This window comes from Sphaerodactylus townsendi, linkage group LG13, assembly GCF_021028975.2.
Source record: "Sphaerodactylus townsendi isolate TG3544 linkage group LG13, MPM_Stown_v2.3, whole genome shotgun sequence".
Classification (NCBI taxonomy): Eukaryota; Metazoa; Chordata; class Lepidosauria; order Squamata; family Sphaerodactylidae; genus Sphaerodactylus; species Sphaerodactylus townsendi.
The window spans coordinates 37,034,325-37,047,213 of record NC_059437.1 but is presented as its reverse complement, the minus strand read 5'-3'; the positions used below and the strand labels follow the sequence as shown (position 1 = coordinate 37,047,213).

At 46.2% G+C, this 12,889-nt stretch overlaps 1 protein-coding gene across 4 annotated transcripts in view; it reads left to right on the top strand.

The window, feature by feature from the left end:
* The window catches only part of SMTN (smoothelin), a 72,255-nt gene that overhangs the window by 14,879 nt on the left and 44,487 nt on the right, over positions 1 to 12,889 (top strand). For all 4 annotated transcript variants that reach the window (XM_048514205.1, XM_048514204.1, XM_048514208.1 and 1 more), the window contains exons 3-4: positions 10,516 to 10,664; positions 11,241 to 11,340. In XM_048514205.1, the coding sequence (XP_048370162.1) occupies positions 10,516 to 10,664; positions 11,241 to 11,340 (249 nt within the window). The remainder of the gene's footprint in view (positions 1 to 10,515; positions 10,665 to 11,240; positions 11,341 to 12,889) is intronic.

The window sequence follows — 12,889 nt, the reverse complement described above, 5'->3', positions numbered from 1 at the left end:
TTCTCCCCCTCCTGTTGCATATAGGTGAGTAGAGGGGAAGGGGTTTTTAATCCATTTACTTGTGTGGAAGGAATGGAGTTACCTGTGTGGTAAATCTATCCCATTGTCCTTGAAGGGGAAAACCTGTGTCTTCTCCCACCCTCCATCTCTAGCCTGAAGCCCCTGGAGTTCTGGTACCCTAAGTCAGGGTTTGACAAATCCTAGGCACCAAATGACCATGAAATATAGAAATTTCATTGTGGCACCCAGTATTTCCAGCAGTGATTTTATTGTAGTGCCTCTCGGTGATCCTCAGTAGAAATGCCAAGTTTATCAACCATTTACCACCAGGATGTGTTTTGTTGTGAGACATAACACTTGCATGCCCAGGAAGCTCCTGTTATTCCTTGTTTGTATGCTTGACTTTATACCCTTCAAAAATGGTGTATGAATTTATTTCTGAACCAGTTGCTTTCTGTACTGGCTTCAATAGTCAATTAAATGGACTTTTTTAAAAGCAATAAAATTATGAGAAACTGGGGTCTAGGTTAGGGCTGAGGTTAGTTTTTTTTTGTTATAGTGATGACAATTAGGGTCACTTGGATCTTCATTTTTATATTACTACAACACTTTTTTCAAGAGATAATGTGAAGTGGTTAGCAGTAGTTAGAACAGTGTGGCTATTATGCTACAAGACCAAGAGGGCTAAAAAAATAAGTCTGGCTTCTCTGGCTCTGCAAACCACAGAAAATTGGTCCAAGTCTGGCCTGAGCAGCTATATTAAGTTGGACTGGTCAAAGACTTTTGAATATGTGCACTAGTCCCAGGAAGATCAGAACTGCAGCAATGTAATAGGAAGAAAATGTGTACACTCTTTTCTGTATTCGTTGACAGCAGAAGTCTTTGTGTGATCCAACCTTTGTAGAGTGGATCAAGGGTAGGGAAAGAGAGTTCAGCACTTGCGCTGGCAGTGTGCATGGCACCATCCAGTACAAAAGGAAGTGGGACCCAATTTACTACTGAATTCACATTTGGCCACTTGCTGTTTTCCAACTGGGATTATCTCCATGCTATCTGTCTGGAGCTCCTTTGAGGAAAGGATGGAATGTAAACATGACAATTCCTAAACAAATAGTGTTATGAGATGGCCATTCTCAGAGTGTGTGTTGCCTGAGGATGTTGGCCAAATAGGCATATGGGGCTCCCCATATTACCCAAGATGTTCAGCTACTACTCAAGCCTTAAAAATGTAGCCCCCCTCCCCTTCCGAGTTCCCTTTGGTACAGCCTCCCCAGACGGGCTGCAACAAAGAATTGCGAATTGCAAAGAATTGCAGCAGAGGTGCAAAATTTCCTTCTTAATCCTGTGTGGCTAGCCCCCCCCCCCCCCCGCACGCTTGTTTGAGCCTGCACGGTCCATTTTCCGCAGGCCAGCAGCCTCCTATAACCGTTAATTTCCTGCCTGGTGGGTGAGTGTGAGTAGGGATGTGGCACATCCTGTTCTTCCCAGGGTGCAGGGCAGCCTGGGACATCCAGTTCTGTCTGCGCTGCTGTTGGAAATGTCTTGTGGCTTCCAGCACATCTGGCTCCCCTCCGTTGCCCTCCGCAGAGCAGAGTGGGGCTGCCCGGTTTGTTTTTGCAGTCCCGGCTCCTTCTCTCTCGTTCTTACTCCTCAGGGTTGCTGACGTGGGCTAAGTGAGATGACCTCCCTCTTCCTTTCCCCTCCCCCACAAGTGGCGATTGCTCCCCTACGGAGAGGAGACTTTCCAGGCATTTCGTATCCTGTCAGTCTGCATTAGGCCCTGGAAGCTGAGGCAGTCTTGACCATCGGTCTTCTTCTTTCTGCTGGTTTCTGAGTACAGTTAAGCCTTCTGGCCAGACTGCATTTTTCCAACACGAACCAGGTCTTTTGGGGCTAGGCAAAGGGTGGGTGGTGGGTTTTCCTAGCATTTCATGCCCACATGGTACCTCCGTGGTGTTGAACTGCAGGCTGGCATCACAGTAGCATCACCACGTTGAGCAGTGTTGGGAAGGGCTGGTCTTTATTTAGCGCATTTTTATTCTGTCTTTTTCTCCTTTGAGGGATTCAAGATTAATCACCATTAAAACTGTAGAGTTACAAATCACCCACTGTTAAAGCAATAAAACATAGTGATCCAAACAGTTTGACAAAATGGACACTAGAAGACGAGACCTTTTAGAAAAGGCGCCCCCTTGACAACTCTGTATTATGTAGCTTCTGGAAAGTCAGTTAAGGGGTGGGTAGGTGCTGCTTTAATGACTTCTGGCTCGCCACTTTATCACACAGCTTTGAACAAGTACCTCACGTGGGTCCATGCTCATAGGCCTTACAGTGACTCATTCATTCGCCTAGGGTGAGCAGCAGTTGTACCCATGTGAATACCTGAGCAGCAAGCCGCAAGGGGAGATGTATTAATGTGTATCAGTCTCTGCCATTTTTTAAAGAAGTACAAAGGCAGGTTGGATATTCCAACCTTATTATTTGCTTGCATGGCAAGTGCAACTGCTGTTGAATCCTTGAAGGCTATAAGGAAATCCTGGTGTAGGATTTGGCTTTCCCTGTGCTCTGTGTGTGTTTGTGCTGTAAGTCACAGGCAGTGTTGGGATCCAAACATTTTAATAACAGGTTCCGATGGTGGTGGGATTCAAACAGTGGCGCCGCTGCACACACGCACCTCCAGTCCCTATTGGGCAGGGAGGTTGCTTTAACCTCTTCTCAGCACTCAGAAAAAACTAGTAACCACTTCTAGAGAAGTGGTGAGAACTGGTTGGATCCCACCTCTGGTTACAGATGACTTATGGCAGCCCCGTTGGGTTTTCAAGGCAAGAAATATTCAGAGGTGTTTGCCATTGCCTGTTTCTGCATGGGCTGAGAGAATTCTGAGAGATCTGTGATTGGCCAAGGTCACCCAGGAGGCTTGACATGGAAGAGTGGGTTACTGAACCCAGTTCTCCAGATTAGAGTCTGCTACTTTTAACCACCGCCACACCACACGGTGCTCTTTAGCCCAAGGAAATCAGTGCCAGTGAAGAACGGGACAGGTGGCCAGAGCAGGTGAGAAGCACAAGAAGAACCCTGCTGGTGGACAGTGAAGCGCAAGTATTTTCATCCAAAAAGCATCCCAGTGAAAATTCAAATTAAGCAGCCATAAGATACACATTATGCCTCTAAAAAGTACTATCAGTGCTGCCACATAAAACGTTGTTCCTCTGTGATGGCTTCCTTCCTGTTCACTCATTTATAAAGTACAACTTTGAAGTCCCTACAAGATTTCCAGACTATGGTTCATCTGCTTATGATCGCACCCCCCACCCCTCCCTGCATTGTTGAGAGTAAAGTATGTGTGTTCTGGTGGTATCTCCAGAAAGCCAGGATGCTGGGAGAGGTGTGTTTTCTGCTGCTGTTGATATACATTCTCAGCATGTGGTCTCTTAACTCAGCTGCTCTCAAGTGAAAACCCACAGCATGCCTGGAAAACCCTTCCTGGCCCATACAAAAGGGGGCAGGAAATTGAGCTGATCACACCAAATTCTGGGAAGTGTAACACCACTCCCCATATCCCTTGAACAGGAAATGGTGCCCAGCCCAGCTGCTGTAAAGAATGAGACTGCAGAAGAACTTTTCATAGAATCATAGAGTTGGGAGAGACCACAAGGGCCATCAAGTCCAACCCCCTGCCATGCAGGAACATACAATCAAAGCACTGTGACAGTTAATTATTTTCATGTGACAGTTATTGCTCACAGTGTGCTCTTTACCTTCTCTCTCTCTCTCTGGCCGTTTCCGCACGGCCACGCTCAGGGGGTGCGTTGGCATATATGACGCCGATGCACCCCCCCCCCCCGGGACTGTTCGGACGAATGGTCCTGGTAGGGGCGGGGAAGACGGTGCAGCCTGTGCGGAAGCTGTGCCATCACCCGAACACCTTACCATCACTCCGACCTTCCGGTGCGTTGCACAGGCCAGGGGACACGCCCCCCTGCCCTGCGCGACAGCTCTGGAGTCGCAGGGCGGGGGGGGGGTGTCCCCTGGCCTGGGCAACGCGCCGAGAGGTCGGAGGGATGGAAGGCATTCGGGAAAGGGGGGGGGGAGGAATGGCACCTTCCAGCTGCTGCTGTTCGCATGGCAGCGGTTGGAAGCCACTGTTTCCGAAAAACCTCGCCTAGAGAGTGAGGTTCGGAAACAGCGGCTTCGTGCCGCTCGGGGGTTGCGAGGCCGCCGCCGCTGCATCGAGGGACACTGTTTTTAGCATCCTGGGTCGCTGTATTCCGCCCGTGCGGAAACAGCCCATCTCTCTGTTCCAGAAGGCCAGGGAAGGAGCTGGGTAACCTTTTGCCCAGTTGCTCAGCCTAGCCTACCTTACAGGGTTGGTGCTGAGAGGGTAAGATAGAGAATATGGAGGTTGCAATCTGCTTTTATGTTCCATGAAAGGAACAGTGAATAGATTTATGGCAATAATAGCAAGGGGCTTCCAAGGCAAGTGAGAATCAGAGATGCTTCGTTGTTGCCTTCCTCTGCAGAACCTTCCTTGGTGATCGACTGTCCATGTACTGACCCTGCTTGGCTCCCAAAACCTGGTGAGATTGGGTTAAACTGGGTACAGTCTTATGAATAAATAATGTCGAGTAATATGTTCCTGGAGCTGGAAAAATAGTTCAGATGGGAAAATGCTGGCATTAATGTTTTTGAAGAGACAGAAGAAAAGCATGACATGTTCCACCAGTAGAGTTGAATTGGATGAATTCTTTAGGCCTGGGTTCCATTGAGTTGGATGTGCTGCGGTTACAGCCAAAGCAGAAGCAAAGTCCTGTGGCACCACAAAGAATAGCATAAACTGGACTTAATCCCCTGCAATAAGTCTACAATAAGTCAGTTTCAGAGATTCTACAGAACTTTTGTTTAAGGGGGAAATCAGATGTTGACTGAAGGATAATTCAGCCACTCCTTATAAAGTCAGAGCCTCTTGGCTAGCATGACTTTATAGGTTCATGTAATCCTTCCATAAAACACTTAAGTAACATGGCCATACAGCCTGGAAACCACACAACACCCCAACAGACTAATTCCTGGTGTATGTTACTTGGATGACGTTTCTGCACCCTAACATAGCCCAGTGTATTATGCAGCATTTTTACTTTGCAAAGAGCTGTACAGTCTGATTTTTAGAATCTGCACGGTAGTTTGTACCTGAGCCTGATGTTTAGATTGAGGGCTAATTGGAGACATTTTGGAACTGCAGGCAAATCTTCTCCCTTTAATTAACATGACAGTGGGGACGTGCTCTTGCGGAAGCCCTGTCAGAGACCTGCTCATAAGCCAAGTAGTACATGGCTACAGAAGACTTGCAGTGCAATCCTAAGCACTGTTTCACGTTTCTAAATCAGTGGATTTAAGGGTGTAACTTGTGCTTGGGATTCCACAGTTGCCAAGTGTGCCAGGCCACAACCTACATCCATGCACTCCTACTTCTTACCGGCAAGCTGCCCTCCCAGTATGCGAGTGCCTGCCAGAAATTCCAACTTCTCCCTGGCTATGAACAAGGGGATGCTTTTGATGGAGAGTAATGACTTACTGGCTGCTGCAGTCGCTCACTGCAACTTATCCATTCTAAAAAGTTACTTGAAGTAACTTTTCTACTGAGGGGCATACGTTATTTCCAGTTATCCTCACAACAACCCTTTCAGGTAGGTTAGACTAAGAGAGAGGGAAGGCTGCCCAGTGAGCTTTGGGACTGTGTGATGCTTTGAACCTGGGTCTTCCAAGGCCTAGCCTAATGCCACCCCAATGGCTTTCCCAACCTGATGGGAAGAACATTATTTGGGTTTCAGCTCCTGCTGGACTTTTTGGGAGGCAGTGGCATTCCTCCCTGCCCCGCAATTTCCTTCTTCAGAATGAAAATTGCTGCTCTGGGACAGGCAGTAGCCACATTTCTCATTCTTTTCAGCTGGTGGGCTCCAGTGTTCTTTGATGAAGAGGTCTCCTTGAACAGTTGCCAGCAGCAGTGCCAGCAAACGGTCACCTCTGGGAAAAGAGGAATGACCGTCCCGCCCTGGGACGGGCTTTTGATGATATTCTGGCCATCGTTTCCTTCTGCCAAGACTTGCTTCTTCAGAGCTGTGTGGTCTCTGAGCTTTAAGTAAACCGTTTTTGAGAAGTTAAAATTAAAACTCTGGCCACAGGCAATAATAAATTCTGCGGCAACAAAAGCTGACCTACTGTGACCTGTGTACATTAGGCGCATTAAGTCGATTTGCATGTGCTTATTTTGCACAGTTAATTCTGCAATAAACTAAGTAAGCTCTGTCTAATGCAGCATTACTGACAGCAGCTGGCAATAAGAGTTGCACTTTTTAAAGCATGCGCATGGAAAAGATCTATAAAGGCATTGTGATGTTGATGCTGGAGATGGGTTGCATTGTCAGAAATGGGCTGCCTCTAGAAGACTGAAGTTGGGCCCAGTGTCTGCATGTGCATTTGACCTTGAGGGACCCTACTTTGGAGAACTTGCCACAAGAACTGAGCTTTTGGATCAGGAACCAGCATATGTTCCTTTATAGAGCAGAGTCCCCTGAATGTGACGAGTATGATGTGTGGTGATCTAAACTTTATTTTGGGGTGCAGAGACCAAGCAACCGTTCAGGTTCCTCATTCAAATCTTAGCAATATAGGCTTCTAGGTGGTGACACAGATAGAAACTGGTGATGCCAGAATGAGTGTTTAGACTGGGCACCGCTCGATGACAGTGTCTACAGTGTTGGGGTGTGCAATGTGGGTGGTCCAAAGAGTGCTTTGGGCCCCAATTCTTGCTATATGTGCATTTGGGCAATTTGGGCTGTTTTCCTCAAGCCCACTGTAAGACAAAGCTACATCTCAAAATGCACTACATGCTCTCATGTTAATTGTATCCAGTGTGCTCAGTACTGCGTACGTATTATAAAACTGGCAGATTCACACTGTCTAATAAAGTCGCCAACCCCTATTTCTGTAAGAGTTGTTCCCTTTTAAAACACAGGAGTGTGTGCTTTGTCATAAATATAACAGTTGTTTATTGCCCCATTTCATCTCAGGAGGATTCTTTGTTGCCCTTAACCTTATTCTCTCTCTCTCTCCCTTGCCAAAAAAGAAAAAAAAGAATCAAAGATTCCAGACTTGGAGAGAGTCAGACATCAATGAATTTTTTCCAAGCCGTGCCACATATACTTCCATCAACATTATAGCAAAGAGGTCAGATATAAAGCACTTCAAGATGAGGATAAACAACTTCAGATTGGTATTTAAACAGTGTTACTGCCAACTCTGTTATTGCCAGCAAAAAAATAAATGCCAGTAACCTGTTTAATAGCAGAGAGCATTGATCTCTCACTCTGGCAGTTCTGGGCAGAGAAAGCAGCTGTACACCCTTCTCTGTAAAAAGAAAAACAAAACACTTACTGTCTGTTTCTACAACCTGATAGATGGCCAAGCAGGAAGTGCAGAAGGGTGGATCCATGGATGCATATATTCATTCATTTGTTCACTCATTTATGCCTAAAGGGGGAGAGGTTATTTTTTTAAAAAATAAGGAATGTACATAGATGGGGGGGGGGTACTTTTCCTCCTTTTCCCGTGCTTTTTCCTGATTCTGAGCTGCGATGGATGAAAAATACTGAAGCCTGTGGAGCGCACGAGGAAAGACAAAAGACATGGATGCGACCGAGGTCCCCTTGTTTACATTCAAAAGAAGAAAGTCCCTGCTTTAGATGCAGTTGATGCATGGACAAATAAGATGGATTTTCCTGCCATTTGATGGTGACTGTTAGGCTACCATACTCTGGTCACATTCTGAGAAGATAAGACAATAATGCTTGGGAAAGTTAAAGGAAGCAGCGAAAGAAGACCCAACATGAAATGGAATGACTCTATAAAGAAAGAGTTGAAGGGGGAGGGCTGGTTTTAAATTTAAATAAATAATAAATAAAAGAGCAAGACTCAGCATGAGGTGGATTGACTATAAAAGAGGGCAAGATCCTCAGTTTGCAAGACCTGAGCAAGGCTGTTAATGATAGGGTGTTTTGTAGTATATTGATTCATAATATTGTTACCATACCACCCTAACATAGGCCCCTTCCGCACACGCAAAATAATGCATTTTCAAACCACTTTCACAACTGTTTGCAAGTGGATTTTGCTATTCCGCACAGCTTCAAAGAGCACTGAAAGCAGTTTGAAAGTGCATTATTCTGCATGTGCGGAATGAGCCACAGTGTGTGGGGGGGGGGGGCAGGGAGGGGGATGCTTATGCACAGGTATTCCTGCCCACGTGCCAGCCTAGAAAGATGATGTTGGTATTTCAGAGATGGGCAATTGCCAGGTCAGCCTAAAAGAATTGTTTTCCGGTTCTCATGCTTTTAGCTTGCTTGTCATGTCAGCGTATTTTCAGCCTTACAGCCAAGGAAGGATGTGTTCTCAATATGATGCAGTAGCACTGCCCAATGAATACTCATTTCATCCACAATACTCCGGATGTCATTCCCTTCCATGATTATCTTAACCCATATACTCCCTTCTGTAACTAACTTTTTTTTACCACCTCACAGTACATTCCATTGTTTCTCAACAATGTCCACCCAACACCTCTCAGAGGTTGTCCAGCCATCCCCTAAAGGTTGCCCTGAAACCCCCAGAGGTTTTTTCCTACCCCCCCCCCAAAAAAAAACTCCATCCAGCACCATTGACATGTTTCCGTCTTTGTTGCTGTGCCCAATGCCGCCCCCTCCCCCCTCCCAATGCTGGTTGTTTGGATCTTCTTCACTTCATGATCAGGTCATATTGCCCATATACCCCAGACCCTATTTCTATTCCAAAATCTATTTTTCCAAACTATTCATATCTTAGGAACTCTGTGTGTGCATGTTTACTGAATTGAATCAGATGCTTGTGAACCTCTTCTCCCTACAGTAAAGATTGTCAAATTTGCATCACATTCCACTCTGTGGATTTTCTTCTGAGAGCCGATCTTTGTACTAAAGATTCCTTACCCAAGCCTCTTGTCAATAAGCAGTCTGCTCTAAGCTAATTTCACCACATTGTTGAGAGACTCTGTCTCCACCTCGGGTAACAGTGTCACCATGAGTTTGGAGTGACTTGGTAGCACTTAACACACAAAAACACATTTGCCTTTTCCAAAGATTCAAGGCAGCTATTAAGACGCCAGTGTGGTTCGGAAATGCAGTAAAAACAAAAATGTAGCGAGTGCAGCTGGTTCAAGTAAGCTTGGGAGGCCCACAGTAGTTGCTGATTGGCAAGCAGAGCACGTAAAGGCAAAAAACAATTCCTACTGCTTGTCCAGAGCATCTAATACACAGGTGTCAAACTCGTGGTCCTCCAGATGTTATGGACTACAGTTCCCATCATCCCCGATGATGGGAACTGTAGTCCATAACATTTGGAGGGCTGCGAGTTTGACACCTATGATCTAATACTAAGTGGTACATTACCTATCAGTGCAAGAGTCACAATAGCAAAATGCAAGTATTCCCAGGTAGGACTGCAGCAGCGGTCACCATGTTGTGCACCCCTTATCCCATCTGGCTATTTTCCCAGCTGTCTTTTCTGACATAAAACCATGCTCCCCTTGGACTTGAAATCACTACCGCACAAATTGATATATTTTCCCTATCCCAGAAGTTCATAACTTTCTGAGTGTTTCTGAAGCACAGTAAAAACCAGAGACCCTGTCAGGGTACGCTTTGCATACTCTGGGAATGCGGAACCCTTGTCTTGCTCAAGTTGCAGCTTGAGGAAGAGTAGCAGGCAGCAAATCTCTGGGTTTCCTCTCCGGGAAGTTGAAGACTCTACAAGATACTGAGGAGCTGAGAAAACCTCTTGTGGAGGATGGGAATAGGTCAGTGGCTGCCATTGGGGCCAGCCAACGTTTCTGGGGCCCTGACTAAATGGGACCTCTGGATAAAGGTTGTGCTGCTATCAGTTGGTGCCAGTTGGCTTGACCTTTACAACTTTGTCCAGTCCTTAAAGAGTGCAACCTGAAACTGACCAGGTCTTTTTGCTATAGGCCCTGTAGGGCTGATGTTAAGACTGTGCTTGTCCTTGGTCCACGAGGGGATGGGAAAGGGCCTCTTTCCCCCTCTCACTCTCTGAGAGTCGCGTGCAGCTCCTGACTCACAGTTTGTTCAACCCAGTTGATATAATAAGTGCCAGGGCCCCTCTTTATTGCCTGGCACACGTTATGCAGTTTACTGCATGGGTGAGAGGGTGGGGTGGGGGTTCTACTGGCCATACTCAGGCTTGGTGGCAGTTGCGTGTGTGAGTCACTGGACTGCGTGATACTGAGAGGGAGTGGGTGGGTCAGGGGACAGTGGGGCACTCTGTGTGCCAGGACAGTACGTCCATTGTGTCGCCAGCTTGGAATTTTGGGGTAGAGCTGGCTGGAACACAGCTCCCTAGGGTGGAGTCAACGTCAGTAATGCATGTTATCTATTCCAATGTGACCCTCTCTTTACCCTGTCCTTCTCACAGCTGGAGGCCACACTGGACCTGGCAGAACGGCGGCAGATTCGCTCCGCTATCCGAGAGTTACGGCGGCAGGAGTTGGAGCGTGATGAGGAGGCGCTGGCATCCAAGCGCTTCCGGACGGAGCGGCAGGAGAACAAGGAAAACTGGCTGAGGTAAACTTGAGTGGGCGAGTGAATGTCTGGGGTGGGGGTGGGGGGTAAAGCAGGAAACATTAGGGTCTTGGTCTGTCTGATAACTTCTCCAGCTTCTTTGATTATAAAATTTCTGGGGGAAGGCAGTAAACTAAAATTGTGGGTGAGGTACTTACTGGGTTTTTTTTTTCGGACCCATGAAACCAGGCTTGGCCAACATGTGACCTGTCAAACCAAACTCAGCAACCTCCCCCTCCACAGCCCTAAATTATTGAGGTTTGCATTGACATCATCCTTGTTACTGTTCTCTGAGTCAAGCCGCAAGACCAGGAGAGCTTGTTGAGTGATGAGTGGCCTGTTTGATTTCGTGAGCTGAATGGAAGAGCTCAGCCTGCCATTTCTGAGGCATCATCTTGGACTTGCTGGGTCTGCTTCCTCGACTTTCCTCTGGAGGGAAATTGCAGAGAATTTTGACCTGGGGGTCTCAGCCAGGCATGGCTCCCCTCTGCCTCAATTTGCAAGCTTGCTTGCCCCTTCGTTGTGCACTGCAGATGGTCTGGAGATGCTTCCTTGTTTCATAGCCCTTGTTTCCCTCAGGTCCCGGCAGCTGGAGGAGGAGCAGCAGCGGCAGAAATCTCTGGACGTACTCTCTGGGAAACTGGAGGCCATCCAAGATGTGGAGGAACTGACAACTTTGGTGAGCGGCTGGTAGGGTTGTGCTTTAGAACTGAATGTGTCCTGCCCCAGTTGTTTGAGGTCTGCTGAAGCCAGTACACCAGGGTGGCCAAGAGACAGAGCTACTGATTGGGAGGTCCCTGGTTCGAATTTCATCTCTTCAATGGAATTACCAGATGAGCTAAAAACGCTACCTTTTTTTGGCCTCAGCTCCTCTGCCTGTATTATATAATACTTAACATTTACATAACATGTTGGAAGCATCCCAGGTAGTTTATGTACGGATCTCAAACATGGGGATAACAGTTCTGCTCTACTGTACAGGCTTGGCTTAGAAGTTGCAAGAAGCTAATGTCCATGAATACTCGCTGAACATTGCTGAGCACTCAGAAGCACTGAATACTAATCCTTTCCACTCCTTTTGATTCAACATCACAGGCTCCTTTTCTCCTTTCCACCATGCCCAGTTTTTAGATTAGAGCTTGTATTTGAGGCTCTGTCCTCTGTTTGCACATTTCAGAGTAGAGTTCCTTCCTTTCCAGACATCACTGGGCTCATCAGTGGTGGCTGTTCCTTGCCTGGTTCAGACCCCCATGAGTTTTGCAAGGAAACTGTTTCAAGAATCATTTCTCAAGGCAAGCTGAGAGGCAAATAAATAAAAATTATCCTTTATATAGCTGGTTTCAAGTGTACAGAAGCTTTTCAGATGTACCTTTGTGATTTCTGGCAATAACCTCTTTTAGAAAGGCGGGTTTTTCTTAATTGTTAAACTGATATTTTGCGTTCAATATGCACCAAAATAAAAGCCAATTAGACAACTTCCAGCATAAACTAGAAGTTGCTTAATTGATAATACCAGTCACTATAAAGCCTGCCAATCCAGACAATGGAGAAATATTCAATATAGATAACATATAGATAGCTCTAAAGGGGGTTAAACCCTGTATTTTTCATTGAATCAGACTCACCTTCTACAGAAGCAATAAAAGGTGTGATTTAGCTGTAAGCTAGTATTGTTGCTCCATGTAGCAGACCAAGGGACCAAGACTGAGGCAGGAGTCTTGTCTAAGATCACCTAGTCAATTCATGGCGAGGCAGGATTTGAACCAGGGGCTTCCTGATTCAATGGTTCTGCTGGTGGAGTTCTGTCCGTATGAAGGGTGGTAGTTACTAAAGTTCCTTAAGATGTGCTAGGGTTTTTGTACTGAAAAATGCATAGTTCTTTATCCATATAATGCTTCTGTTCATCCCATGAGATTATCTTCATAATATATTCATTTCATAGCGACCACAAGATCTATAAATCTTTTTATTTTTACAGAAATATGAGACATTAGAAATTTGGTGCACCCCACTTTTCACAAAGTTCAGCAGACTTTCTGAATCAGTGCACCCAAGATGTTTCCTCCCACAAATCTCCCCTTTACCAGACTTCCTACAGAGTTCCAGTATTTGTGCAGTTTTGATTAAATCTTCATAAAGAATGCTGTCATGAATGCTACGGTTTCGGCAGTGAAAATCTGACAGGCTTCAACCTCACCAGAGACTGGGGGCAGGAAGCACAGTCCAGA